The sequence below is a fragment of the Pan paniscus genome, chromosome 10, assembly GCF_029289425.2.
Source record: "Pan paniscus chromosome 10, NHGRI_mPanPan1-v2.0_pri, whole genome shotgun sequence".
Taxonomy (NCBI): Eukaryota; Metazoa; Chordata; class Mammalia; order Primates; family Hominidae; genus Pan; species Pan paniscus.
The window spans coordinates 14,273,573-14,299,116 of record NC_073259.2 but is presented as its reverse complement, the minus strand read 5'-3'; the positions used below and the strand labels follow the sequence as shown (position 1 = coordinate 14,299,116).

General features: G+C 40.6%; 1 protein-coding gene across 20 annotated transcripts in view; it reads right to left on the bottom strand.

The window, feature by feature from the left end:
• The window catches only part of RIMKLB (ribosomal modification protein rimK like family member B), a 103,929-nt gene that overhangs the window by 11,834 nt on the left and 66,551 nt on the right, over positions 1-25,544 (bottom strand). For all 20 annotated transcript variants that reach the window (XM_024931281.5, XM_063592988.1, XM_063592980.1 and 17 more), the window contains 3 exons: positions 21,709-21,939; positions 19,753-19,839; positions 17,713-17,916 (listed from right to left, as the gene is read on the bottom strand). In XM_024931281.5, the coding sequence (XP_024787049.1) occupies positions 17,713-17,916; positions 19,753-19,839; positions 21,709-21,939 (522 nt within the window). The remainder of the gene's footprint in view (positions 1-17,712; positions 17,917-19,752; positions 19,840-21,708; positions 21,940-25,544) is intronic.

The window sequence follows — 25,544 nt, the reverse complement described above, 5'->3', positions numbered from 1 at the left end:
TAATTAATGAAGACATTTTCCAGAAAACTGTATAAGGAAAAAATTTAGTCTGCTGACTAAAACAGCTAAAATCCAGGTTGAACTGATAAGACACAAATATATCTACAAAATCCAAATAAAATGTGAGCGCCACTAAAAAAATTTATAAAGAATAAATTACCCACAAAGGAAAAAAATGAGAGTAGATTTGGACATTAAACTGCAACAATAAAATCTTCAAGGCAGTAAAATTGAAGCTAGACTCTTACAATATAAGAATTATATCTCAGACAAAGTATTATTCTTCTTCCAAGGAGAAAGACGTATGATATTCTGATCTAAATTATATATTGGTTTTTGTCCACAGTTCCTGGCATATCACTCCAACAGCCCTTGTTATAGTCTTTTGTTATAATGTTGGGGCACTTTCCTTAGAAAATAGAATCTAATCTTCCCCTGTCCTCCTTTCACCTACCCCACAGCAGGACTCTAATCTTTCACAGCCTTTCTGATTGTGGGTCATAAGACCTCATTCCAGATGAGGTCCTGCCCCATACCCTGGAGGAAGGAATGTGGCACAGAGAGGCCAAGAAGAATCTGAACATACAGGCCTTGCTGGGTTTCCCTACTCAGTCTACTAGTGTTAGGTCATACCCTTTTGGTCCAATTACATTTTTACATGGTTATCAATTATGTCTATCCAATTGGATATCAAAAAGGGCAAGGTTCAGAAAACTTCTGGATAGCTGGACACGTAGAGGCTCCTGAAGGGTGGCAAGCCGTGGGAGGGCATGGAAGCTCCATATCCTTTCTCCCATACCTTGCCCTATGCATCTCTTCACCTGTATCCTTTGAAATATCCTTTATAATATACAGATAACACAATGTAAGTGTTCTTTGAGTTCTGTGAGCTGCTGTAGCAAATTAATCAAACCTAAGCAGAAAGTCACGGGAACCCCAACTTGAAACCAGTTGGTCAGAAGTTCTGTAGGCCTGGACTTGCAACTGGTATCTGAAGGGGGTGAGGTGGGAAGTTGGGGATATTCTTGGTGACTCCTGGTGACTGAGCCCTCAACCTGTCAGATCTGATGGTATCTCCAAATAGAGAAATCCCCCACACGTGGTCAAATAAGTGTTCCGTGTGAATTGTTGAATGAGATAATAGAAAAAGCACTTTGAGTGTATTTTTTGTATTAACAGAATATGTGAGGGTATCTATGACTCTGATAGCCCACCAGGAAAAATAATCAAGAAATGATACTAACATACTAGTAAATGGCTAACAGAGATCTCAAGATATGGGAAGATGAATATGAGGAGTAAACCATGGTGAGTACTTTGCAATATAGGTATAATTCATTTTAAGTGGATAAAGACAGACTGCCTGGGAATGGATAAAGTGCTATATAAGGGTTCATGAAACAGAAGAGACATACAGTAAAACAAATTCCAAACAGATGAACTAAAACTATTAGATGATTTCAGCAAAACTGGAATATAAGGTCAATGAGACTAGGGATTTCTGTCTGTTTTGTTCACTAGTATATACAAAATACTGCTACAATAGGCCAGGCGCGGTGGCTCATGCCTGTAATCCCAGCACTATGGGAGGCCGAGGCGAACAGATCACCTGAGGTCAGGAGTTAGAGACCAGGCTGGCAAACATGGTGAAACCCCGTCTCTACTAAAAATACAAAAATTAGCTGGGTGTGGTGGCAGGTGCCTGTATGTGGGAGGCCAAGATAGGAGAATCACTTTAACCCGGGAAGTGGGGGTTGCAGTGAGCTGAGATCATGCCATTGCACTCCAGCCTGGGCAACAAGAGCAAAATTCCATCTCCCAAAAAAAAAAAAAAAAAGAAATTATTGCTACAACAGTACTTGACGCTTTGGAGGTACTTGAAACTATTTACTCAATAAATGAGTCAATCAAGTGGAAAGAGTAGGAAGGAAATAAAATTGTTCTAATATTCCCATTGGAGGGGAGAGGGAACAAGGAACACCAGGGGAAAGTAAAGGTATTCCAAAGACTTCATTATTATTATGATGATACAGTGAAGTAGTAAATAAAGTATCAAGGAAAATTATCTTCTCAAGTAACTGTAGAGAATCTGTCTGATTATGAGCATAAGAAAATAGAAGGTAACCATTAATGGAATGCAAAACCCTGGTTGATCTCCCAAATTAACTGGGTTTGGTGGCAGGAGTGAAAATAAAATGGTACCTTACTAACCAGCAAAAATTAGAAAAGAAAAAGAAAAAGGAACAATTTGAGTTAAATAATAAACACAAAATAAGATGGAAGAAATTTTAAGTATATTAGTAATTACACAAAAAATGGACCAAATCTTCCATTAAAAGATGGAAACTAGTCCGATTTGAATAAAAAACAAAACTTAGCTATATACTGCTTATAGAAAACAGGCAAAATAAACTTACTTCACAGCTTTATTTCTCCTGACCAGAGTATATATCCATATATACATTTTTTCCTTTGTTAAATATAAAAAACAATTATGCTAGTCACACACCAAAAAAAAGTAATGAAATTAAAAAAAATGTTACAGGCCACATTCTCTGACAATATTAGTAAGTCAAGAAAATCAGAAGGTAATAGGGTAATGGTAAAGGTAGCCAAAAGAATATTAACTACTTTGAGGTTGCAAAATTGATCCCTTGGATCAAAGAAATCACAAAGGAAAATGAGAACCAACTGTAAATAAAAGAGAAAAATGCTTTGTATTAATACCTTCCAACACTGTGAAAATTCTCCAGAGGAAGATGTTTAACATGAATTGCCTTCATTTTGAAACAAGAAACTAAGTGTTCTAGCCAAAGAAACTAGGAAGAGAGATATAATGAAAACAAAAAGTAAAATGAATACAACAGAAAGATAGAATTTTTTAAAAATACAAAAGCTATTTTGACAAGAATAAGAATGACAATAAATAGAATCACATACAAAGCAGAGATTAAAAGCAGCATATGCAAATATCTCACAAAACTCTTTGGCAAAAAACTGGAAACCTAAAAGAAATCTATCATTTTCCAAGCAAATGATAAATTTCCAAAACCGCCCCAGAAGTGGCAAACTTTAACAGGGCAATTATTACAGAAGGGTTTCAGAAAGTGATAAAAGCTATTACTGCAAAAGGAACTAGGATGAGAAAGGTTCACGGCTCAGTTTTACTTAGCTATCCTTTATTCCAATGTTACTTTACCAATATAGAATGCCCTAGGAAAAGACTGAAAACTCCCCAATACATTAAATAAAGCCAGCATAACCTTAATATCAAATGATAAAGTTTTTTAAAAATAATAATATTGGCCAATCTTATAAAAACAGATGAAAACAATCTAAGGCAACCCCCTTTGGGTCCCCTCCCTTTGTACAGGAGCTCTGTTTTCACTCTATTAAATCATGCAACTGCACACACTTGTGGTCCGTGTTTGTTACGGCTCGAGCTGAGCTTTTGCTCACTGTCCATCACTGCTGTTTGCCACTGTCCCAGACCCACCATTGACTTCCACCCCTCCAGATCCAGCAGGATGTCCTCTGTGCTCCTGATCCAGTGAGGCACCCATTGCTGCTCCTGATCAGGCTAAAGGCTTGCCATTGTTCCTGCACAACTAAGTGCCTGGGTTCTTCCTAATCGAGCTGAACAGTAGTCGCTGGGTTCCACAGTTCTCTTCCACGACCCATGGCTTCTAATAGAGCTATAACACTCACCACATGGCCCAAGATTCCATTCCTTGGAATCCCTGAGGCCAAGAACCCCAGGTCAGAGAACAAGAGGCCTGCCGCCATCTTGGAAGTGGCCCTGCCGCCATCTTGGGAGCTCTAGGCACAAGGACCCCCTGGTAACATTTTGGTGACCACGAAGGGACCTCCAAAGCAGTGAATAATATTGAACCACTTTGGCTTGCTATTCTGTCCTATCCTTCCTTAGAAATGGAGGAAAATACCAGGTACCTGTCAGCTGGTTAAAAATAATTAGCATGGCCGCCAGACTTAAGACTCAGGTGTAAGGTTGTCTGGGAAAGAGCTTTCTAACAAACCCAAACCTTCTGGATTGGGAGCGTTGGTCTGCCTGGAACCAGCTTCCGCTTTCAATTTTCCTGGGATAGCTGAGGGCCGACTAGAGGCAGAAAGCTGTCATCCCGAACTCCTGGCGTTAGCTAGTTGAGATCATGGCGCAGACAGAAGTCTCTACTCAACAGATGCCCATGCGTACACCCCTACCTTTCCTTCTGACCCATAGCTTCTGGGTCCCGACCACAACTTTCTTGAAAGTGTAGCCCAAAATTCTCCTTACCTCTGAATCTACTTCCTCTGATCCCTGCCTCCTAGGTACTAATGATTCAGACTTTCATTTCCTCTAGCAAGCTGTAGTTCCAAAGGGATCTAAGGAAGCTCTACACTGCGTCCTTAGGCCCCTAGGCTACGAAGCCGGAGAGTCTTGTCCCTGGTGTCCCTCCCAATTTAGGCATACAGCTCTCGACATGGGCAGTTATGTGGGACCTGTTCCCCACCACCCTTGCCAGGGCCCCGAGTTTGTAAAGGGCTAGGAGAAAAGAGAAAAGAGAGACAAAGAGGGGGCCAAAGAGAGAAAGAGAAAGATAGAAGTAGTAAAGGAAAAACAGTGTGCCCTATTCCTTTAAAAGCCAGGGTAAATTTAAAACCTATAATTGATAATGGAAGGTCTTCTCCGTGACCCTGTAACACTCCAATACTACCTTGTTGTCAGGGTAAACAAGGGCGTAGCCCGAAAACACTGAGACCATTGACAACCCCGTAGCCTTCCTATCAAAAATCTTTCACCCAGTGACCCGTGGATGGGCCAAATGCATTCAGTCGGTAGCGGCAACTGCATTGCTAAAAGTAGAAAAATAATCTTTAGAGGAAACCTCATTGTGAGCATCTCACCAGTTCAGAATTATCCTAAGTCAAAAAAGCAAAAAGTTAGCTTACTAACTCAAATCTTAAAGTATGGGGCTATTCTGTTAGAAAAAGGTGATTTAACATTAACCACTGAAAATTCCCTTAACCTAGCAGATTTCCTAACAGGGGATTTAAATCTTAATTACCATACAAAGGTCTGACCAGACCTAGGAGGAACTCCCTTCAGGACAGGAGATAGAGGGTTCCTCCCAGGTGACTGAGGAAAAAAACACAGTGGGTATTCAGTAATTGATAGGGAGAATCTTGTGGAAGCAGAGTTAGGAAAATTGCCTAATAATTGGTCTGCTCAAACCTGCGAGCTGTTTGCACTCAGCCAAACCTTAAAGTACTTACAGAATCAAAAAGACTCTATCTCAATCCTGACTCAAAAGGTTACCTACACCCTCTCTGAAACGAATTTGCCTAAGAACTGTTGTTTATGGGAATGCATGTTGATGGGGCAGCTGGGGTGTTATGAAATGCTCAGGAACCCAGCCCAGCTCTAGAACTCACCTCTGAGTGCAAAGGCAACGTTGGGCACGCTGGTAAAGGACCACTAGAATCCAGCAGCCTGGACCCCTTTCTTTGTGGTCAAGAAAGGCGGGAAAACAGGTGCAGGACTGCTACATCAGTGAGCGTAACTAATCCGATAAGGAGAAGTCCATGGGTGGTAACGCACCCTGGAAAGGAATAAGCATTAAGACCATAGAGGATGCTCTAGGACTAATGCTCATCAGAAAATGACTCGGGGTGCTGGCATCCCTATGTTCTTTTTTTCAGATGGGAAACGTTCCCCCCAAGGCAAAGTACATCTCCTAAGATGTACTTTGGAGAATTGGGACCAATTTGACCCTCAAACGCTAAGAAAGAAATGACTTATATTCTTCTGCAGTACTGCCTGGCCACGATATCCTCATCAAGGGGAAGAAACCTGGCCTCCCGACGGAAGTATAAATTATAACATCTTACAGCTAGACCTCTTTTGTATAAAACAAGAGGCAAATGGAGTGAAGTGCCATATGTACAAACTTTCTTTTCATCAAGAAACAAGTCACAATTATGTAAAAAGTGTGATTTATGCCCTACAGGAAGCCCTCAGAGTCTACCTCCCTATCCCGGCGTCCCCCCAGCTTCTTCCCCAACTAATAAGGACCTAAAAGAAGATAGACAAAGGGGTAAACAGTGAACCAAAGAGTGCCAATATTTCCCGATTATGCCCCCTTCAAGCAGTGCGAGGAGGAGAATTCGGCCCAGTCAGAGTGCATGTACCTTTTTCTCTCTCAGGCTTGAAGCAAATTAAAATAGACCGGGGCAAATTCTCAGATAACCCTGATGGCTATATTGGTGGTTTACAAGGGTTAGGACAATCCTTTGATCTGACATGGAGAGATATAATGTTACTGCTAAATCAGACACTAACACCAAATGAGAGAAGGGCCGCCATAACTGCAGCCCGAGAGTTTGGCGACCTCTGGTATCTCAGTGAGGTCAATGATAGGATGACAACAGAGGAAAGAACAATTCCCCAAGGCCAGCAGGCAGTTCCCAGTGTAGACCCTCACTGGGACACAGAATCAGAACATGGAGATTGGTGCCACAGACATTTGCTAACTTGCGTGCTAGAAGGACTAAGGAAAACTAGGAAAAAGCCTACAAATTATTCAATGATGTCCGCTATAACATAGGGAAAGGAAGAAAATCCTACTGCCCTTCTGGAGAGACTAAGGGAAGCACTGAGGAAGCATACCTCCCTGTCACCTGGCTAATAAAGGCCAACTAATCTTAAATGATAAGTTTATCACTCAGTCAGCTGCAGACATTAGAAAAAAACCTCAAAAGTCTGCCTTAGGCCCTGAGCAAAACTTAGAAACCCTATTGAACTTGGCAACCTCGGTTTTTTATAATAGGAATCAGGAGGAGCAGGTGGAATGGGGCAAATGAGATAAGAAAAAGGCCACTGCTTTAGTCATGGCCCTCAGGCAAGCGGACTTTGCAGGCTCTGGAACAGAAAGGCTGGGCAAATCCAATGCCTAATAGGGCTTGCTTCCAGTGTGGTCTACAAGGACACTTTAAAAAAAGATTGTCCAAATAGAAATAAGCCGCCCCCTCGTCCATGCCCCTTATGTAAAGGGAATCACTGGAAGGCCCACTGCCCCAGGGGACGAAGGTCCTCTGAGTCAGAAGCCACTAACCAGATGATCCAGCAGCAGGACTGAGGGTGGCCGGGGCAAGTGCCAGCCCATGCCATCGACCTCACAGAGCCCCGGGTATGCTTGACCATTGAGGGCCAGGAGGTTAACTGTCTCCTGGACACTGGCACAGCCTTCTCAGTCTTACTCTCCTGTCCCGGACAACGGTCCTCCAGATCTGCCACTATCCGAGGGGTCCTACGACAGCCAGTCACTAGATACTTCTCCCAGCCACTAAATTGTGACTGGAGAACTTTACTCTTTTCACATGCTTTTCTAATTATCCCTGAAAGCCCCACTCCCTTGTTAGGGAGAGACATTCTAGCAAAAGCAAGGGTCATTATACACCTGAATATAGGACAAGGAACACCCGTTTATTGTCCCCTACTTGAGGAAGGAATTAATCCTGAAGTCTGGGCAACAGAAGGACAATATGGACAAGCGAAGAATTCCTGTCCCGTTCAAGTTAAAGGATTCCGCCTCCTTTCCCTGCCAAAGGCAGTACCCCCTTAGACCCGAGGCCCAACAAGGACTCCAAAAGATTGTTAAGGACCTAAAGCCCAAGGCCTAGTAAAATCATGCAGTAGCCCCTACAATACTCCAATTTTAGGAGTACAGAAACCCAACGGACAGTGGAGGTTAGTGCAAGATCTCAGGATTATCAATGAGGCCGTTGTCCCTCTATACCCAGCTGTACCTAACCCTTATACTCTGCTTTCCTAAATGCCAGAGGAAGCAGAGTGGTTTACAGTTCTGGACCTTAAGGATGCCTTTTTCTGCATCCCTGTACATCCTGTCAATTTTTGTTTGCCTTTGAAGATCCTTCAAACCCAACGTCTCAACTCACCTGGACTGTTTTACCTCAAGGGTTCAGGGATAGCCCCCGTCTATTTGGCCAGGCATTAGCCCAAGACTTGAGCCAGTTCTCATACTGAAGGACACTCTTGTCCTTCGGTACGTGGATAATTTACTTTTAGTCACCCATTCAGAAACCTTGTGTCATCAAGCCACCCAAGCGCTTTTAAACTTCCTCGCCACTTGTGGCTACAAGGTTTCCAAACCAAAGGCTCAGCTCTGCTCACAGCAGGTTAAATACTTAGGGCTAAAATTATCCAAAAGCACCAAGGCACTCAGCGAGGAACGTATCCAGTCTATATTGGCTTATCCTCATCCCAAAACCCTAAAGCAACTAAGAGGGTTCCTTGGCATAACAGGCTTCTGCTGAATATGGATTCCCAGGTATGGCGAAATAGCCAGGCCATTATATACACTAATTAAGGAAACTCAGAAAGCCAATACCTATTTAGTCAGATGTACGCCTAAAGCAAAAGCAGCTTTCCAGGCCCTAAAGAAGGCCCTAACCCAAGCCCCAGTGTTAAGCTTGCCAACAGGCCAAGACTTTTCTTTACATGTAACAGAAAAAAACAGGAATAGCTCTAGGAGTCCTTACACAGGTCTGAGGGACCAGCTTGCAACCTGTGGCATACCTGAGTAAGGAAACTGATGTAGTGGCAAAGGGTTAGCCTCATTGTTTATGGGCAGTGGCAGCAGTAGCAGTCTTAGGATCTGAAGCAGTTAAAATAATACAGGGAAGAGATCTTACTGTGTGGATATCTCATAATGTAAACAGCATACTCACTGCTAAAAGAGACTTGTGGCTGTCAGACAACCATTTGCTTAAATATCAGGCTCTATTAAAGAGCCAGTGCTGCAACTGTGCACTTGTGCAACTCTTAATCCAGCCACATTTCTTCCAGACAATAAAAAAAAGAACATAACTGTCAACAGGTGATTGCTCACACCTATGCCGCTTAAGGGGACCTTCTAGAGGTTCCCTTGACTGATCCCGACCTCAACTTGTATACTGATGGAAGTTCCTTTGTAGAAAAAGGACTTCGAAAAGCAGGGTACGCAGTGCTCAGTGATAATGGAATACTTCAAAGTAACCCCCTCATTCCAGGAACTAGCGCTCAGCTGGCAGAACTAACAGACCTCATTCAGGCACTAGAATTAGAAGGAAAAAGGGTAAATATATATACAGACTCTAATATGCTTATCTAGTCCTCCATGACCACACAGCAATATGGAGAGAAAGGGAATTCCTAACTTCCAAGGAACACCTATCAAACATCAGGAAGCCATTAGGAGATTATTCTTGGCTGTACAGAAACCTAAAGAGGTGGCAGTCTTAAACTGCCGGGGTCATCAGAAAGAACAGGAAAGGGAAGTAGAAGGGAACCACCAAGAGGACATTGAAGCCAAAAGAGCCGCAAGGCAGGACCCTCCATTAGAAATGCTTATAGAAGGACCCTAGCATGGGGTAATCCCCTCCGGGAAACCAAGCCCCAGTACTCAGAAGAAGAAATAGAATGGGGAACCTCACGAGGACGTAGTTTCCTCCCCTCAGGATGGCTGGCCACCAAAGAAGGAAAAATACTTTTGCCTGCAGCCAACCAATGGCAGTTACTTAAAACCCTTCACCAAACCTTTCACTCTCACTGCACCTCCTCCTTGCCGCTGTACTACCAGTAGCTCCCTTTACCAAGAGCTTCTATGGAGAATGCGGCTTCCCAGAAATATTGACGCCCCATTGTAGTTTTTCTAAAGGAAACCCCACTTTCACCACCCACACCCATGTGCCCCTGCACTTCAGGTCATACATTTCAATTCCTGTATCTTTAACCTCCTTGTTAAGTTTGTCTCTTCTAGAATCAAAGCTATAAAACTACAAATGGTTCTTCAAATGGGGCCCCAGATGCAGTCCATGACTAAGATCTACCGCAGACCCCTGGACCGGCCTGCTAGCCCATGCTCCGATGTTAATGACATCGAAGGCACCCTTCCCGAGGAAATCTCGACTGCACGACCCCTACTATACCCCAATTCAGCAGGAAGCAGTTAAAAGCAGTCGTCAGCCAACCTCCCAAACAGCACTTGGGTTTTCCTGTTGAGAGGGGGGACTGACAGACAGGACTAGCTGGATTTCCTAGGCCAACTAAGAATTCCTAAGCCTAGCTGGGAAAGGTGACTGCACTCACCTTTAAACACGGGACTTGTAACTCAGCTCACCCCCGACCAATCAGGTAGTAAATAGGGCTCACTAAAATACAAATTAGGCTAAAGCAGGGGGTAAAGAAATAGTCAAATCATATATCGCCTGAAGAGCACAGGGGGAGGGGCAATGATCGGTATATAAACCCCAGGCATTTGAGCAGGGAGCGACAACCCCCTTTGGGTCCCCTCCCATTTTATGGGAGCTCTGTTTTCGCTCTATTAAATCTTGCAACTGAAACAAAAAAAGATCTAAATAAAATATGAAAAAAACAAATTCGGTAATTTTTGAAAGAACAGTTAAGCTATCCAAAGAAGGTTTATTTTTAAAATGCAAAGGGCAATTTGGAAAAACAAATTCTTTTTTTTTTTTTTTTTTTTTTGCTATCTCCCCCTCACCCTCTCGTCTCAACCACCTGAGTTAACTGGGTTTACAGGCATGTGCCAGCATGCCAAGCTAATTTTTGTATTTTTTGTAGAGATAGAGTTTAGCCATGTTGCCCAGGCTGCTCTCAAACTCCCGAGCTCAAGGCCCACCCTGGCCTCCCAAAGTGCTGGGATTACAGGAATAAGCCACTGCACCCAGCCAGAAAAATTATTTTTAATCTAAAATGTATCAACATAATCCATCACACCAAGAAATTAAAGGTCTTAAGGATCCTTATTAGGATAGCTAAATAAAACTGAGCTGTGAACCTTTCTGGTCCTAAATTAAAGATGCCAAGATGGCACAGCAAAAGAAACTACCATCAGAGTGAACAGGCAACCTACAGAATGGGTGAAAATTTTTGCAATCTACTCATCTGACAAAGGGCTAACATCCAGAATCTACAAACAACTCAAAACAAATTTACAAGAAAAAAACAACCCTATCAACAAGTGGGCGAAGGATATGAACAGACACTTCTCAAAAGAAGTCATTTATGCAGCCAACAGACACATGAAAAAATGCTCATCATCACTGGCCATCAGAGAAATGCAAATCAATAACCACAATAAGATACCATCTCACACCAGTTAGAATGGCGATCATTAAAAAGTCAGGAAACAACAGGTGCTGAGAGGATGTGGAGAAATAGGAATGCTTTTACACTGTTGGTGAGACTGTAAAGTAGTTCAACCATTGTGGAAGACAGTGTGGCAATTCCTCAGGGACCTATAACTAGAAATACCACTTGACCCAGCCATCCCATTACTGGGTTATGTACCCGAAGGATTATAAATGCTGCTGCTATAAAGACACATGTACACGTATGTTTATTGTGGCACTATTCACAATAGCAAAGACTTGGAACCAACCCAAATGTCCATCAATGATAGACTGGATTAAGAAAATGTGGCACATATACACCATGGAATACTATGTAGCCATAAAAAAGGATGAGTTCATGTCCTTTGTAGGGACGTGGATGAAACTGGAAACCATCATTCTCAGCAAACTATCACAAGGACAAAAACCAAACACCGCATGTTCTTACTCATAGGTGGGAATTGAACAATGAGAACACTTGGACACAGGAAGGGGATCATCACACATGGGAGCCTGTTGTGGGGTAGGGGAAGGGGGAGGGATAGCATTAGGAGATATACCTAATGTAAATAACGAGTTAATGGGTGCAGCACACCAACATGGCACATGTATGCATATGTAACAAACCTGCATGTTGTGCACATGTACCTTAGAACTTAAAGTATAATAAAAATAAAAAATAAAGATGCCAAGATGGCACAGGATAAAATCTGACAATCATCCCTCCTAAACACTCTAATAGAATCTCTAATAGAATCAATCTCCTTAAATACAGTATCCTAAATAGCAAAACACTAAACCTATTTCAGTGGAAATCAGAAACTAGACAGAAATCACTGCAATCCTTTTTGCTTAACACTATATTGGAGGTTCTAAAGCAGTGGTTCTCAACTGGGGAGAATCTGGAAATTGTATGGTGGCATTTCTGCTTGTTTGAGATCTGGGGCGGACATATTAGTATTTAGTAGTCGTTGGTCAGAAATGCTATGCAAAAGACAAAACTGCCCAATTTAAAACTAAGCAAATATAATGAAGAGCAATACATAAACAAGTAAATACAAATGACCAAATAAACTATGAAAAGATTCTCTCATCGTTCATGGTGAGAAAAATACAAATTAAAATAGCCATAAGATAGCAATTAATTCTCATCTGATTGGAAAAAAAATTGCAAGTTGAAATGCAAAAAGTTATGGGCTTTTTAAAAAGTAATCTGATTGATTATTTAGAGACGGAGTCTTGCTCTGTTGCCCAGGCTGAAGTGCAGTGACACGACCTTGGCTCACTGCAACCTCCACCTCCCAGGTTCAAGTGATTCTCCTGTCTCAGCCTCCTGAGTAGCTGGGACTACAGGTGGCTGCCACCATGCCCAGCTAATTTTTGTATTTTTAGTAGAGATGGGGTTTCACCATGTTGCCCTTTGGTCTCAAACTCCTGACCTCAAGTGATCCTCCCACCTCAGCCTCCCAAAGTGCTGGGATTACAGCATGAGCCACTGTGCCTGGCCATACATTTTTTTAAATATGTATTTTGTTCCATTAATTCCAATCTTGATGAGACTTATCAAGACAAAAGCACCAGTATATAAAGCAAAGCATATTCACAAGGATGTTTATAGTATTATTGCTCACAATAGTAAAACACTGAATACAAATTGCAATTCAATTCTGGCAAACAAGGTAGAGAGGCTCTTGCTCTATCAGATATCTACCCATAGTACCAAAAGAATAAAGACTGGTATTCATACATAAAAAGCACGATACAATAGACTAAGGGACCTTGCAATAGACCAATGCACATATAGAAATTAAACACGTTACAAAGTAGTAATAAACAGACTATTCAATAAGTAGTGTTCAGACAACCAGTTACTCATTTCGAAAAAAGAAAACAGGATCTCTTTCATCATGCTGAACAGCAAAATCAATTTCAGGTAGATTAAAGTCCTAAACACAGAAAAGCTTTTAGAAGACTATTCAAGAACTGAACATGACCAAAGGGTGGAGAAGAATTTCTTCAATTTAAAAATAGTAGAGAATATAAAGAAATAGATGAATATGCTTGACATTAAAAGTGACAATTTTTGTCCATCAAAATCTATAATCAAAAAAAAAAAAAGAAGAAATACCACAGACTGGGATGAATACTGTACTTACAATTCATATAACTGACAGAAGAATCTGAAGTCAGATTAGATAAATCTGGTCAGGTGCAGTGGTTCACACCTGTAATCACTGGACTCTGGGAGGCTGAGATGGGAGGATCACTTGAGGCTAAGAGTTCAAGACTAGCCTGGGTAACATAGCGAGACTTCATCTCGATAAAAAAATAAGATATTTTTATAAGGGAAAAAAAGAAAAAGAGCCCGCAGATCAATACAAAAAAGGAAAAAAAAATCTCGATTAAAAAAGGACACAAAGGACCTGAACAGGCAATTCATAGATGAGATACCAGAATAGGCACTAAAAAAAAGTGAACAGATGCATAATCTCAACAGTGAGAGATAAATTAAAATAATGACATGACAGGCCGGGCGCGGTGGCTCACGCCTGTAATCCCAGTTCTCAGGGAGGCAAGAGGCAGGAGGATAGCTTGAGCCCAGGAGTTCGAGACCTGCCTGGGCAATATAGCGAGACCCCATTCTCCAGAAAAAGGAAAAAAAAAAAAAAAAGACAAAAGTTCACATTATTTTGGCAGGTTTAATGTCTACCGACCTTACAGGTTGGCAAGAAGTTGGCACTATAAGAAACAGTATTCAATGAGGAGAAATTCTAAGGTAGTATGCTCACTTTGGAGAATCATTTGGCAATATCTAGTAGAGCTGAAGTTATTGTAATACACTACAACACAGAAATCCCACTTCTGGGTGAATGGGCTAACCCAGAAATACTCTCGACGATGTATCTAAGGATGAAGTTTTATAACATAAAATAATAACTAGTTTAGGAATACAGACAGAAGAACTAAAAGTACATTATAGGAAAGATAAATACCAAGTTCAGGATGTGGGGAAGAGAGAAGAAAATGATCAGAGAGAGTAAACAGATAACTATATTGACAACTTATTTCTAAAGCTGGTTAATGGGTGCAAAGGAATCCTTTATACCTTTTTGTAAGCCTCACTGATCTCAAAACAACTTTTTTTTTTTTTTTTTGAGACAGGGTCTTGCTGTGTCACCCAGGCCAGAATGTAGCCTCCCAAGTAGCTGGGACCAGAGGTGTGAATCGCCACGTCTGGCTTATTTAATTAATTAATTTTTTATAGAGATGGGGTCTCTCTACATTGTTCAGGCTGGTCTCAAACCTCAGGGCTCAAGCCATTCTCTTGCCTCGGCATCCCAAAGTGTTGGGTGGGGGACTACAGGACTGAGCCACAGCACCCGACCTCAAAACAAACTTAATGAAAAAAGTATACTTCTTAATATAAAACTAAGTTACTTTCTAAAGTTCCTTTTGCCTGAACTATGAAGAGTAACTATTAATTAAATCTCAATGTAGTAAAGTAAAAGTGACTCATAAAAGAAAAGATGCCATTTAGCTCTCTTCTAGCTAGTCAGCAGGACGTGTTATAATGAAAAATTAAAATGAGACATGAAGAGCTAATTCAAGGAGGCAGAAGTCATTTTTCAAGAATAGAAAGTAGGCTGGGCACGGTGGCTCACACCTGGTGGCTTCCAGCAATTTGGGAGGCTGATCACTTGAGGCCAGGAGTTCAAGACCAGCCTGGTCAACATGGTGAAACCCCACCTCTACTAAAAATATAAAAATTAGCCCAGCATGGGGGTGCACACCTGTAGTCCCAGTTACTCAGGAGGCTGAGGCACGAGAATTGCTTGAACCTGGGAGGCAGAGGTTGCAGTGAGCTGAGATCACACCACTGTACTTCAGCCTGGGTGGCAGAGCAAGACTCCATCAGAAAAAAAAAAAAAAAAAGTAGAAAGTAAAATTAATATAACCAGTATCTTTCAAATCTTCACTGTGTTCTTACTCTATCATGTATTCTGAATAAGCCACCATATTGAATTTCATACTTATCAATATATTGCCTTTTCTTTAGTTTTACTAAATGTTTGTATTCCCAACACTGCATTGTTTAGTTTTGCATATATTTAAATTTTATATAAATGCAATACATGTATTCTCTTCTTTGACTTGCCTTTTTAAATGAACATTATGTTTTTGAGATTCCTCCATGTGATTATAGATCTCAGAGAGATGAGTAGGAATCTGGGGCCTGGTAGCCAGGGCAAGAACTTAAAATTTTTCTGGGAATGAAACTGGGGAGCTATTGGAGGAATTTGTTTTATTTTTGTTTTTGAGACAGGCTGGAGTGCAGTGGTGCGATCATGGTTCACTGCAGCCTCGACCGCCCAGGCTCAAGCAATCTTTCTGCCTTAGCTTCCTGAGCAGCTGGGACCACAGGTGCATGCCATGATGCCCAGCTAATTTTTTTTTTTTTTTTTTGGGGGCAGAGTCTCACTCTGTTGCCCAGGCTGGAGTGCAGTGGTGCAATCTTGACTCACTGCAACCTCTGTCTCCTGGTTCAAGAGATTCTCATGCCTCGGCCTCCAGAGTAGCCGGGACTAAACAGGAATGTGCCACTGCACCTGGCCAACTTTATATTTTTAGTAGAGATGGGGTTTCACCATGTTAGCCAGGCTAGTCTTGAACTCCTGGCCTCAAGTGATCCATCGACCTTGGCCTACGAAAGTGCTGGAATTCCAGGTTTGGGCCACCAAGCTTGGCCCCAGCTAATTTATTTTTATATTTTGTAGAGACAGGGTCTCTCCCTCGATTGCCCAGGCCGGTTTTGAACCTTGAGCTCAGGATGATCTTCCTGCCTCAGCCTCCCAAAGTGTTGGGATTACCAGTGTGAGCCATTGTGCCCGGCCCTATTGGAGGATTTTGAGCAAAGGCTGATTTGACTTGCAATGTAAAAGCATCCGTCATATCACTGCGGTGTTAGGAAGAGATTAGGAGGGAAGGGTAGAAGCAAGAAGACCCCTTAAGGGGCTACTGTAGGTAATCCAAATAAGAGAAGATGGTATTAGGAGTGCAGATGGTAAAAAATGGTCAGATTTGGAAACATTCTGAGTAGAGATTTCAAGGGGTTCCTGACAATTTGAATATGAGGTATAAGAAAAGAGAGGGACCAGGATGCCTCTAAGGATTTGGGTCTAAATCAGAAAAACAGAGCTGTCATTAAGCAATAGAGAGAGGCTGGATGTGGTGGTTCTCATCTATAATCCCACAAGTTTAGAAGGCCAACGCAGGAGGATTACTTGAGCCCAGGAGTTTGAAACCAGCGTGAGCAACATAGGGAGACCCTATCTCTACCAAAAAAAATTAAAAAAATTAGCCCGGCGCTGGGTGTGGTGGCTCATGCCTGTAATCCCAGCATTCTGGGAGGCCGAGGCAGGCATATCACCTAGGTCAGAGGTTTGAGACCAGCCTGGCCAACATGGTGAAACTCCGTCTTTACTAAAAATAAAAAAATTAGCTGGGCATGGTGGCAGGTGCCTGTAGTCCCAGCTACTCAGGAGGCTAAGGCAGGAGAATCACTTGAACTCATGAGGTGGAGGTTGCAGTGAGCTGAGATTGCACCACTGCATTCCAGCCTGGGTGACAGAGTGAGGCTCGTTTCAAAAAATAAAATAATTAGACGGGCATAGTGGCATGTGCCTGTGGTCTCGGCTACTTAGGAGGCTGAGGCAGGAGGATCGCTTGAGCCTGGGAGGTTGAGGCTGCAGTGAGCTGTGATCCTGCCACTGCACTCCAGCCTGGGAGACAGGCAAGACCCCATCATTCACTCACTCATACATACATACATATATACATATATAAGAATAAAATGATAAGGAGATAACTACAGGTAGAACACATTGTAAGGAGTTCAGTTTTGGAGATACTGAGTAAGCAATTCCTTATATAAACCTGGAGGTGGAGCAGGGAAAAAAGCCTAAATTGGAGATAGAAATTTGGAAATAATAAACATAACAAATGGTATTTAAAGTCATGAGCTGTACAAGATTACTAAGGAAGTGATATAAACAGAGAAGAGGAGGATAAAAACCCAAAGCCTAAGCTCTGATGTACCTAACAATAAGAGATCTGAGAAAATACATATTTAAGAAAATCAAAATCAGCAATCTTGTTTGGACCAATGGGTAAAATGGGTTATGACATCTTATAGGAACTCCAATTATATACAAAATAAGTACATCACCAAAAAGGGAATCTCTTAACTTTTGTCAGATAACCAATACATGTGTAAATTGGGTTACAAATTGAGAATGGGTGAAGGCAGATTTAATATGATTCAGTGAAACAGAATTATATTACTAGAAAAATAACTCAAGAGTTTAATTACATTGATGGCATGTGTAAAAATCGTATTTACATGTAAAAGGAAATACGTTTTTCAACTTATTAAGAAGGTCTAGAGTTACACACATATGAATACTCACTGGACAGTTATAAATGTTACTTTATATACTAGAAAGATAATTGCATTATTTTTACCTAATGAGCAGTTGCTTTGCATTCTCCCATCTGTTGAACAACGTAACATGGTGCCAACCACACGGCCTCCCACGACAATGACACGTACATCCCGTCCATGAGACTCTTTAACATACTTCTGGAACAGGTATGGCGCTTCATGGCGAATAAGATGGCTTAGATCAGCCAAATGGTGCTTATCTCGAGCCAAGAAAACAGCTTTACCTATGATTGAAAAGAATAAAAATACATGTTAAGTTATCAATTGTGGGCAGATGATACCTATTATCTGAATCTTCTTGTATCACAATCTGCTATTTCAGAACCAATTACATTTTTTTTAAGTTTTCCTTGTTAGAACTGTTTTAACAGTGAAATAATACAAAAATATATAAAGACAAGGTAAATAGTCTCCTTTTACTACTCTCTAAACTCTTTCATGACAAACTAAAATTTATTTTGATATATGCTGAGGCAGGGGTCTAGATTTGTACTTCTCCAGGTTAGCCAATAATGAAACCTTATTCACTAGCAAAACTTTTTATCTCTGAATTAAAACATGTGTGATATATTATTATACAATACATTAATATACGATATTAGGATATAGTAATAGAGCAGTATGTTACCTCAATTTATTTCTGAATTCTCTAGCCTGTTCCACTGCTCTATTTGTCTATTTTTGTGCCAATGGAAGTGGCTGTTTTTGATATATGGTTCTAAATTCTTCCCATGGTGGGGAGGGGAAAGGAGGGATACTGAATCTATGTCACTTCTGGCTGAATCTAGGAGGGCTTGTGATTGCTCCAAACAAGAGAATATAGCAGAAGTAATTCTATTATGACTTATAAGGGTAGACCATAAAAGGTCATACAGATTCTTTGTTCACTTTAGCATTCACTGCCGGAGGCCTGAGACTCTAGGCTGCTCTACTGGAGAAGCCAAATATAAAGAATCCAGTCAATAGTTCCAGTTGAACTCTGATCCAGCCATCCCTGCCGAAACACAAAATATGTCACTGTACTCAGACTGATGTATCATTTTATGCCTTAAAATTCTACCTTAGGCTGGGCGCAGTGGCTCACACCTGTAATACCAACACTTGGGGAGGCCGAGGCGGGTGGATCACCAGAGGTCAGGAGTTCGAGACCAGCCTGGCCAACATGGTGAAACCCCGTCTCTACTAAAAATACAAAAAACAAAGTAGCTGGGCGTGGTGGCGGATGCCTGTAATTCCAGCTACTTGGGAGGCTGAGGCAGGAGAATCGCTTGAATCTGGGAGACAGAGGTTGCAGTGAGCTGAAATCACGCCACTGCACTCCAGCCTGGGCAACAAGAGCAAAACTCCATCTCAAAAAAAAACACAAAAAACAAACAACAACAACAACAAACTACCTAAACTACCTTAATTCAAAGTCATTAAGATATTTTCATATGCCATCTTGTAAAGTGTTATAGTTTTACCTTATGCATTTAAGTCTTCAAACTATATATCTTTAGAGGGCAATGACTGGAGTTAGTGATCTAAGGTCTTATTGTTTCTTTGCCTTTTTTTAGACACAGTCTGGCTCTATCGCCCAGGTTGGAGTGCAGTGGTGTGATCTCGGCTCACTGCAACCTCCGCCTCCCGGGTTCAAGCAATTCTCTTCCCTCAGCCTCCCAAGTAGTTGGGATTACAGGCGTATGCCACCACATCTGGCTAATTTTTGTATTTTTAGTTGAGGCGAGGTTTCACCACATTGGCCAGCTGGTCTTGAACTCCTGACCTCAGGCGATCCGCCTGCCTTAGCCTCCCAAAGTGCTGGGATTACGGGCGGTCTTTACATTATTGAGGAAGATACAGACATTAACTTGAGACTCAGTCTAAGTATGTATGTTAAAATCTCTAGGTAACCAGTAAACAAATAGCTTTTAGCCAAACTGAACAACTCATAGTAGCCTTCTGTAAGTCTGAGGTATTATGCATCTAACAATTTCCCTCTAACTATTCTTCAAAGTCACTCATATTAATAAGCAAGAATAGTTTCAAAACTATATACCTTACCAACAACTCATACATACCTCTATGACCCCGCGTATTCTTTACTACCATTGGGAACTCCAGTACTTCAGCTTCATCAATCATTTTAGCAAAATTTTCGTGGCCACCTGGTTTGAGCAATACAAAAATTTAAGACAAACAGCAGCAGAAGTATTTTGTGATCAATTTTATCAACACTAAAGACAACCAACAGCACAAGGAAGTTGAAGGTAAGAGCCTGATGGCTATCTTTTTTTCTTGGAGAAAGTATGTTTAAGTTGAAAATATAACAGAATATCAGTTTAAAACAAATAATAGCTCTCTTAATCTATACATATTCTGATATCTAACTTAAGTATCTTTCAGCTAAAGAGTTTCCTAATTCTATGCCATTTCTCATGTTTTTATCCTTATTATTCTCCCACACAAATAACAGAAGCCCCAAGATTTACTTTAATATATTCAATTCCCTGCTTGGATTAAGGAACTGAAGAATGAGTTGGTTAAGATCTATCCAAGGTTGAAGAGATGCTGCACACATTGACACACTCTCTTTTTATTATCAACAAACACACACACACCAATTTTTCTTATCTCCATTACTAATCAGAGTTCTTTCTACACTAGGGTAACTAAGCATCCTGGGTTAAGTCTCCTTTCTTATTCTTTTTATTGCCCAAAAACAAATGATACAATAACAAGATTAGAGCAAAAACAGATTGTAGCTACAAAAATCAGCATGATTAGAGAGAAAAGCTGAGACAGGAAAAAGTCCATTAAACAAGTGAAATACGAGAAATTTGTAGCATTGCAAAATTATGACTTGGTCACCAAATTTTAATCCTTCATCAACAGAACAAAGGTAATACTTGTTAATTTGGTTAACCTTTTTTTCCTTCTTTCCATTCTCATAATATCAAAATTGTACAATCATGTTATAAACTATTAATATCCCCAAAGCACTAAAAACACAGAATTCTCAACTTATATTAATTCTGTCTCTTCTTATGCAATTGCTAAAAACAGAAACTGCGTCCACACATGCCATACAGGCTTGGTGGGGTAATTGAGGGGGAAGAGTTCCTTTTTTTAAAAATATTAACAATAAGGAGAGGACAAGGGTTCTTTTGTAAAGCCTCATGAAATCTCCAAGCACTCTACTGGATATTTATTTGGAGAAATACCTTTATGGAAAACTCTGCACTGATTTAAGTTTGATCTTTTCCAAACAAGAGAATTAAAGGCAGGAAATACATTAGCAAAATATTGTTTAAAGCAGTGCTACTCAGAATGTGGTCCTGTAACCTATGCCTGTATAGGACTTGTTCACTACTGTTATGTCGTCAGATAAATACAAAAAGGATAGGCAGCAGAAGCTTTTATAGCAATCTGGCACTGCTGTGATCATTTTATTATATTTTACATGAGTATTAATCTACCACAGATTGATCTTTTAAAAAAAAAAACCCTTTTACCAGAAGTTCGAAAGCATTGCTACACCTACTAAAGTGTTACTTTCTTTAAAAACATTAAAATATTTGAGTTATCAAAATGGTACTGAAGAAAATGAAAAACTAATGTCATAAAATTAGAATTATCTTTTACCACAGAGGTTGGCAAACTAAGGCCTGCAGGTCAAATTTGACCTATCGGCTGTTTTTATAATAATAAAGTTTCATCGGAACAAAGCTACTCATTTGTTTAAGCATTGTCTGTAACAGCTTTCATGCTACAACAGCATTACGGAGGGTTACCAGAGAACTTATGGCTTGTAAAACCTAAAATACTTATAATCTTGCCCTTTACAGAAAAAGTTTTCTAACCCTATTTTCCCCCATAATATGAGACAAATCTTAAGATATAATTTATAATTATCCTGTCCAGTGTGTTAAAACTGAAAGACACTTCTATAAGGTGTTCTTTCATGTCTGTAAATTTATCCTATTAAACTATCAGTGGTTAATATTCAGGCTATGTATGCTCTTTAGTAGGCTCACCATAAGAGAAAGTATCTGGCAGAGGAACACCATGGCCAGCCAACTCTTGAAATGTCCAGAACTTATTAACGCAGTTCAGGATGGCTTGAGGTCGGTTCATTAACCGACATCCCATCTTCTCTAGATGGCGCAAAACAGTGATGTCACTATCACTTTGCACCCAAGGGGTTGGTACTCTGACTACCACCACTTGTGGGTAGGCAGTGATTAGCTCTCCATTGATCCGCAGACCTGAAATATATAAATACAAGACCAAAACCATTAGAGGGAAATATACAACAAAATAGAGGAATAGTAATACGCCAAAGTTTGGATCACAAAATGAAATGTACTATTTTGTTAATATTAAATTGGGATAGAGATACTCCTAAGAAAAAAGAAAATTTAATTAGAAAAATCTGATTAAAGAAATTATAGTACACATCACTACAATGAATTACCACACAGCCATTAAAAAGAATGTCATAAACATATATGTTCAGAGATGAACAAATGCCCAGATACATAATGCTGAGTTTTTATTTTAAAGGGCAAATCTGAGAAAAAGTTTTATTTGTGCATACACATAAAGAATACCTAAGTGGGCCGGGTGCAGTGGCTCATGCCGTAATCCCAACACTTTGGGATGCCAAGGTGGGTGGATCACGAGGTCAAGAGATCAAGGCCATCCTGGCCAACATGGTGAAACCCCAACTCTACTAAAAATACAAAAACTAACTGGGTGTGGTGGCAGGCACCTCTAATCCCAGCTACTCGGGAGGCTGAGGCAGGAGAATCACTTGAACCAGGGAGGTGGAGGTTGCAGTGACCAGAGATCGTGCCACTGCACTCCAGCCTGGTGACACAGAGAGACTCAAAAAAAAAAAAAAAATCTTAAGTGGTTTAACAATTTAAACTGGCTTCCTCTGAATATGACTGGGTGTCAAGACAGGAAAAAGGTTGAAGAGAAAAGTTTAATATTGTGCCCTATGCAATTCTCAATCTATATTATGTTTTGTATGTTTTTTAAAAAGTGAGAACATATGCCTCTATAATGAAAAAAGAAAATAATTTTTTAAAATAAATGTTTCTTGAACATTTATCCAATACCATTCTATTTAGGAAGACCCCAAATAATACACAAACAAGGTATTTATATGAGTTGCTTCTTTTTTTGAGACAAAGGCTCACTGTCACCCAGGCTGGAGTGCAGTGGCATGGTCTCAGCTCACTGCAACCTCTGCTTCCTGGGTTCAAGCAATTCTCCTGCCTCAGCCTCCGGAGTGGCTGGGACTATAGGCGTCCGCCACCATGCCTGGCAAATTTTTTTGTATTTTTATTAGAGATGGAGTTTTACCATGTTGGCCAGGATGGTCTTAAACTTCTGACATCGTGATCTGCCTGCCTCGGCCTCCCAAAATGCTTACAGGCATGAGCCACCACGGCCGCCCCGAGTTTCTTCTTAAACCCTATTTTCATTTTTAAAAAAATTATATATATATATAAAATATAGAAATTGTGTGTATGAATATAAATTTTTTTGTGTATATATATATATAATATATATATATGCACACACACACACACACACACACTAATAATCCCACCTTGTCTGTGGGGGATGTTTCAAAACCCTCAATGGATGCTTGGAACTGTGGAAAGCCTAAACTGTAAGAACTATATATACTGTTTTTTTTCCTATACACACATACCTGTGATAAAGTTTAATTTATAAATTAGGCACAGTAAGAAATAATAACTAGTAAAACTGGACAATTATAACAATTACTGTAATAAGAGTTATGTAAATGTGGTCCTTTTCTCTCAAAATCTTATTGTACTGTACCATGGGTAACTGAAAACTGCAGAATGCAAAACCATGGGAAGCAAAACTGTGGCTAGGGAAGACTACTATAGTTGTTTAAAACATTCAAACACAAAACTACAGAACATATTCACCTTCCATACAACATTCTAGGTACTTACGGTTATTAGTATGTATTTTCCCTACTGTCATCTAAGTATACAGAAACATATATAGATATATAATCACTTAAAGTTATTGGCTGGGTGGTGGCTCACACCTGTAATCCCAGCACTTTGGGAGGCAGAGGCGGGTGAATCACCTGAGGTTGGGAGTTTGAGACCAGCCTGGCCAACATGGTGAAACCCCATCTCTACTAAAAATACAAAAATTAGCCAGGTGTGGTGGTGCATGCCTGTAATCTCAGCTACTCGGGAGGCTAAGGCTGGAGAATCGCTTCAACTCGGGAGGCGGAGGTTGCAGTAAGCTGAGATTGTGCCACTGCACTCCAGCCTGGACAATAGAGTGAGACTCTGTCTCAAAAAAAAAAAAAAAATTGTACCAGAGACATCTTTCTGTATCAGAGTATATATAGCTTCATTACTTTAGGTGGGCTGAATGGAATTACATTTTATAGATACACCATATGATCAATTCCTTACTAATAATTGATATTCATCCAGTAAATATTAAGTACTATGTGTCAGATTCTTTTCTATATGGTCAAAATAGATTGATAAATAAGATAAGGTCCTTGCTCTCAAGAAGCTTTCTAGTGGGAGACAGACGGTATATTAATTTTTATGGTATTAACTTTTAAACATGGTAATAGTTCTGATGGAAGAAAAATCAGGGAGGTAGAACTAATGGCAAAATTAAGGCATAAACCATGAGCCGGGGGTGTGTGTGTTTAAAAAAAAGAAAGGACAATTCAAATGTAAGGCAGAGCATAAATCACGGGGCAAAAATGTTAACAATATGTGTGTCTCTCTGCGATTTGTATTGATGGTATTGATGTACAGTAAAAGATATGGTTGGTCAGGTGAAGTGTCAAATATGCAAAGCCGTATGTTCTGAACTAAAGAATTTATATCTGTTCTGATTAGGAGAACTGAGAGTCTGTGCTGGATATTGCCTGCTGATAGTCCATGCCATCCCATCTTTCAATTCTTCCCCTGTACGTATAGTAGGGACTAGAAGCATTTTCCATATACTCCTCTGCCAGCAGAATTCCATCTTGAGAATCCACCACCAAGATGACAATTATACAAAATTTTGGCCAGGCCTGGTGGATTACTCTGTAATCCCAGCACTTTGGGAAGCAGAGGGAAAAGGATTGCTTGAGATTAGGAATTCGAAACTAGCCTAGGCAACATGAGATCCACGTCTCTACAAAAAAACTTTAAAAATTAGCCAGGTGTGGTTGTGTGTGTCTGTAGCCCTAGTTACTCAGAAGGCTGAGGTAGGAGGATAATTTGAGCCCAGGAGTTTAAGACTGCAGTGACCTATGATCAACCTGGATGACAAAGACCCTGACCCTAAAAGGGAAAAAAAAAGTTTTTTGAAGGTGAAAAAAGTAGAAATTATTCTCCAGGAGCACCCATGGGTAGGTATGTGGTCATCAGCAGATGTGAGGTTTGCCTGTGGCTAACACCATTCTCCTCACAATCATTTGTTACCAGCATCTTGATATCTTTTTCTTTTTTTTTTCTGTTTGAGAGAGTCTCACTCTGTCGCCCAGGCTGGAGTGCAGTGGCACTATCTTGGCTCACTGCAACCTCTGCCTCCTGGGTTCAAGCAATTCTCCTGCCTCAGCCTCCTAAGTAGCTGGGACCACAGGCATGCACCACCACGCCCGGCTACTTGTTTGTATTTTTTAGAGATGGGGTTTCACCATGTTGGCCAGGCTGGTCTCAAACTCCTGACCTCAGGTGATCTGCACACCTCAGCCTCCCAAAGTGCTGGGATTACAGGCATGAGCTCCCGGCCCTTGATATCATTTCTTAGGCTTTAGCAGTGACTTGCCTAGATAAGCAAATCTAAAGAGCATTCT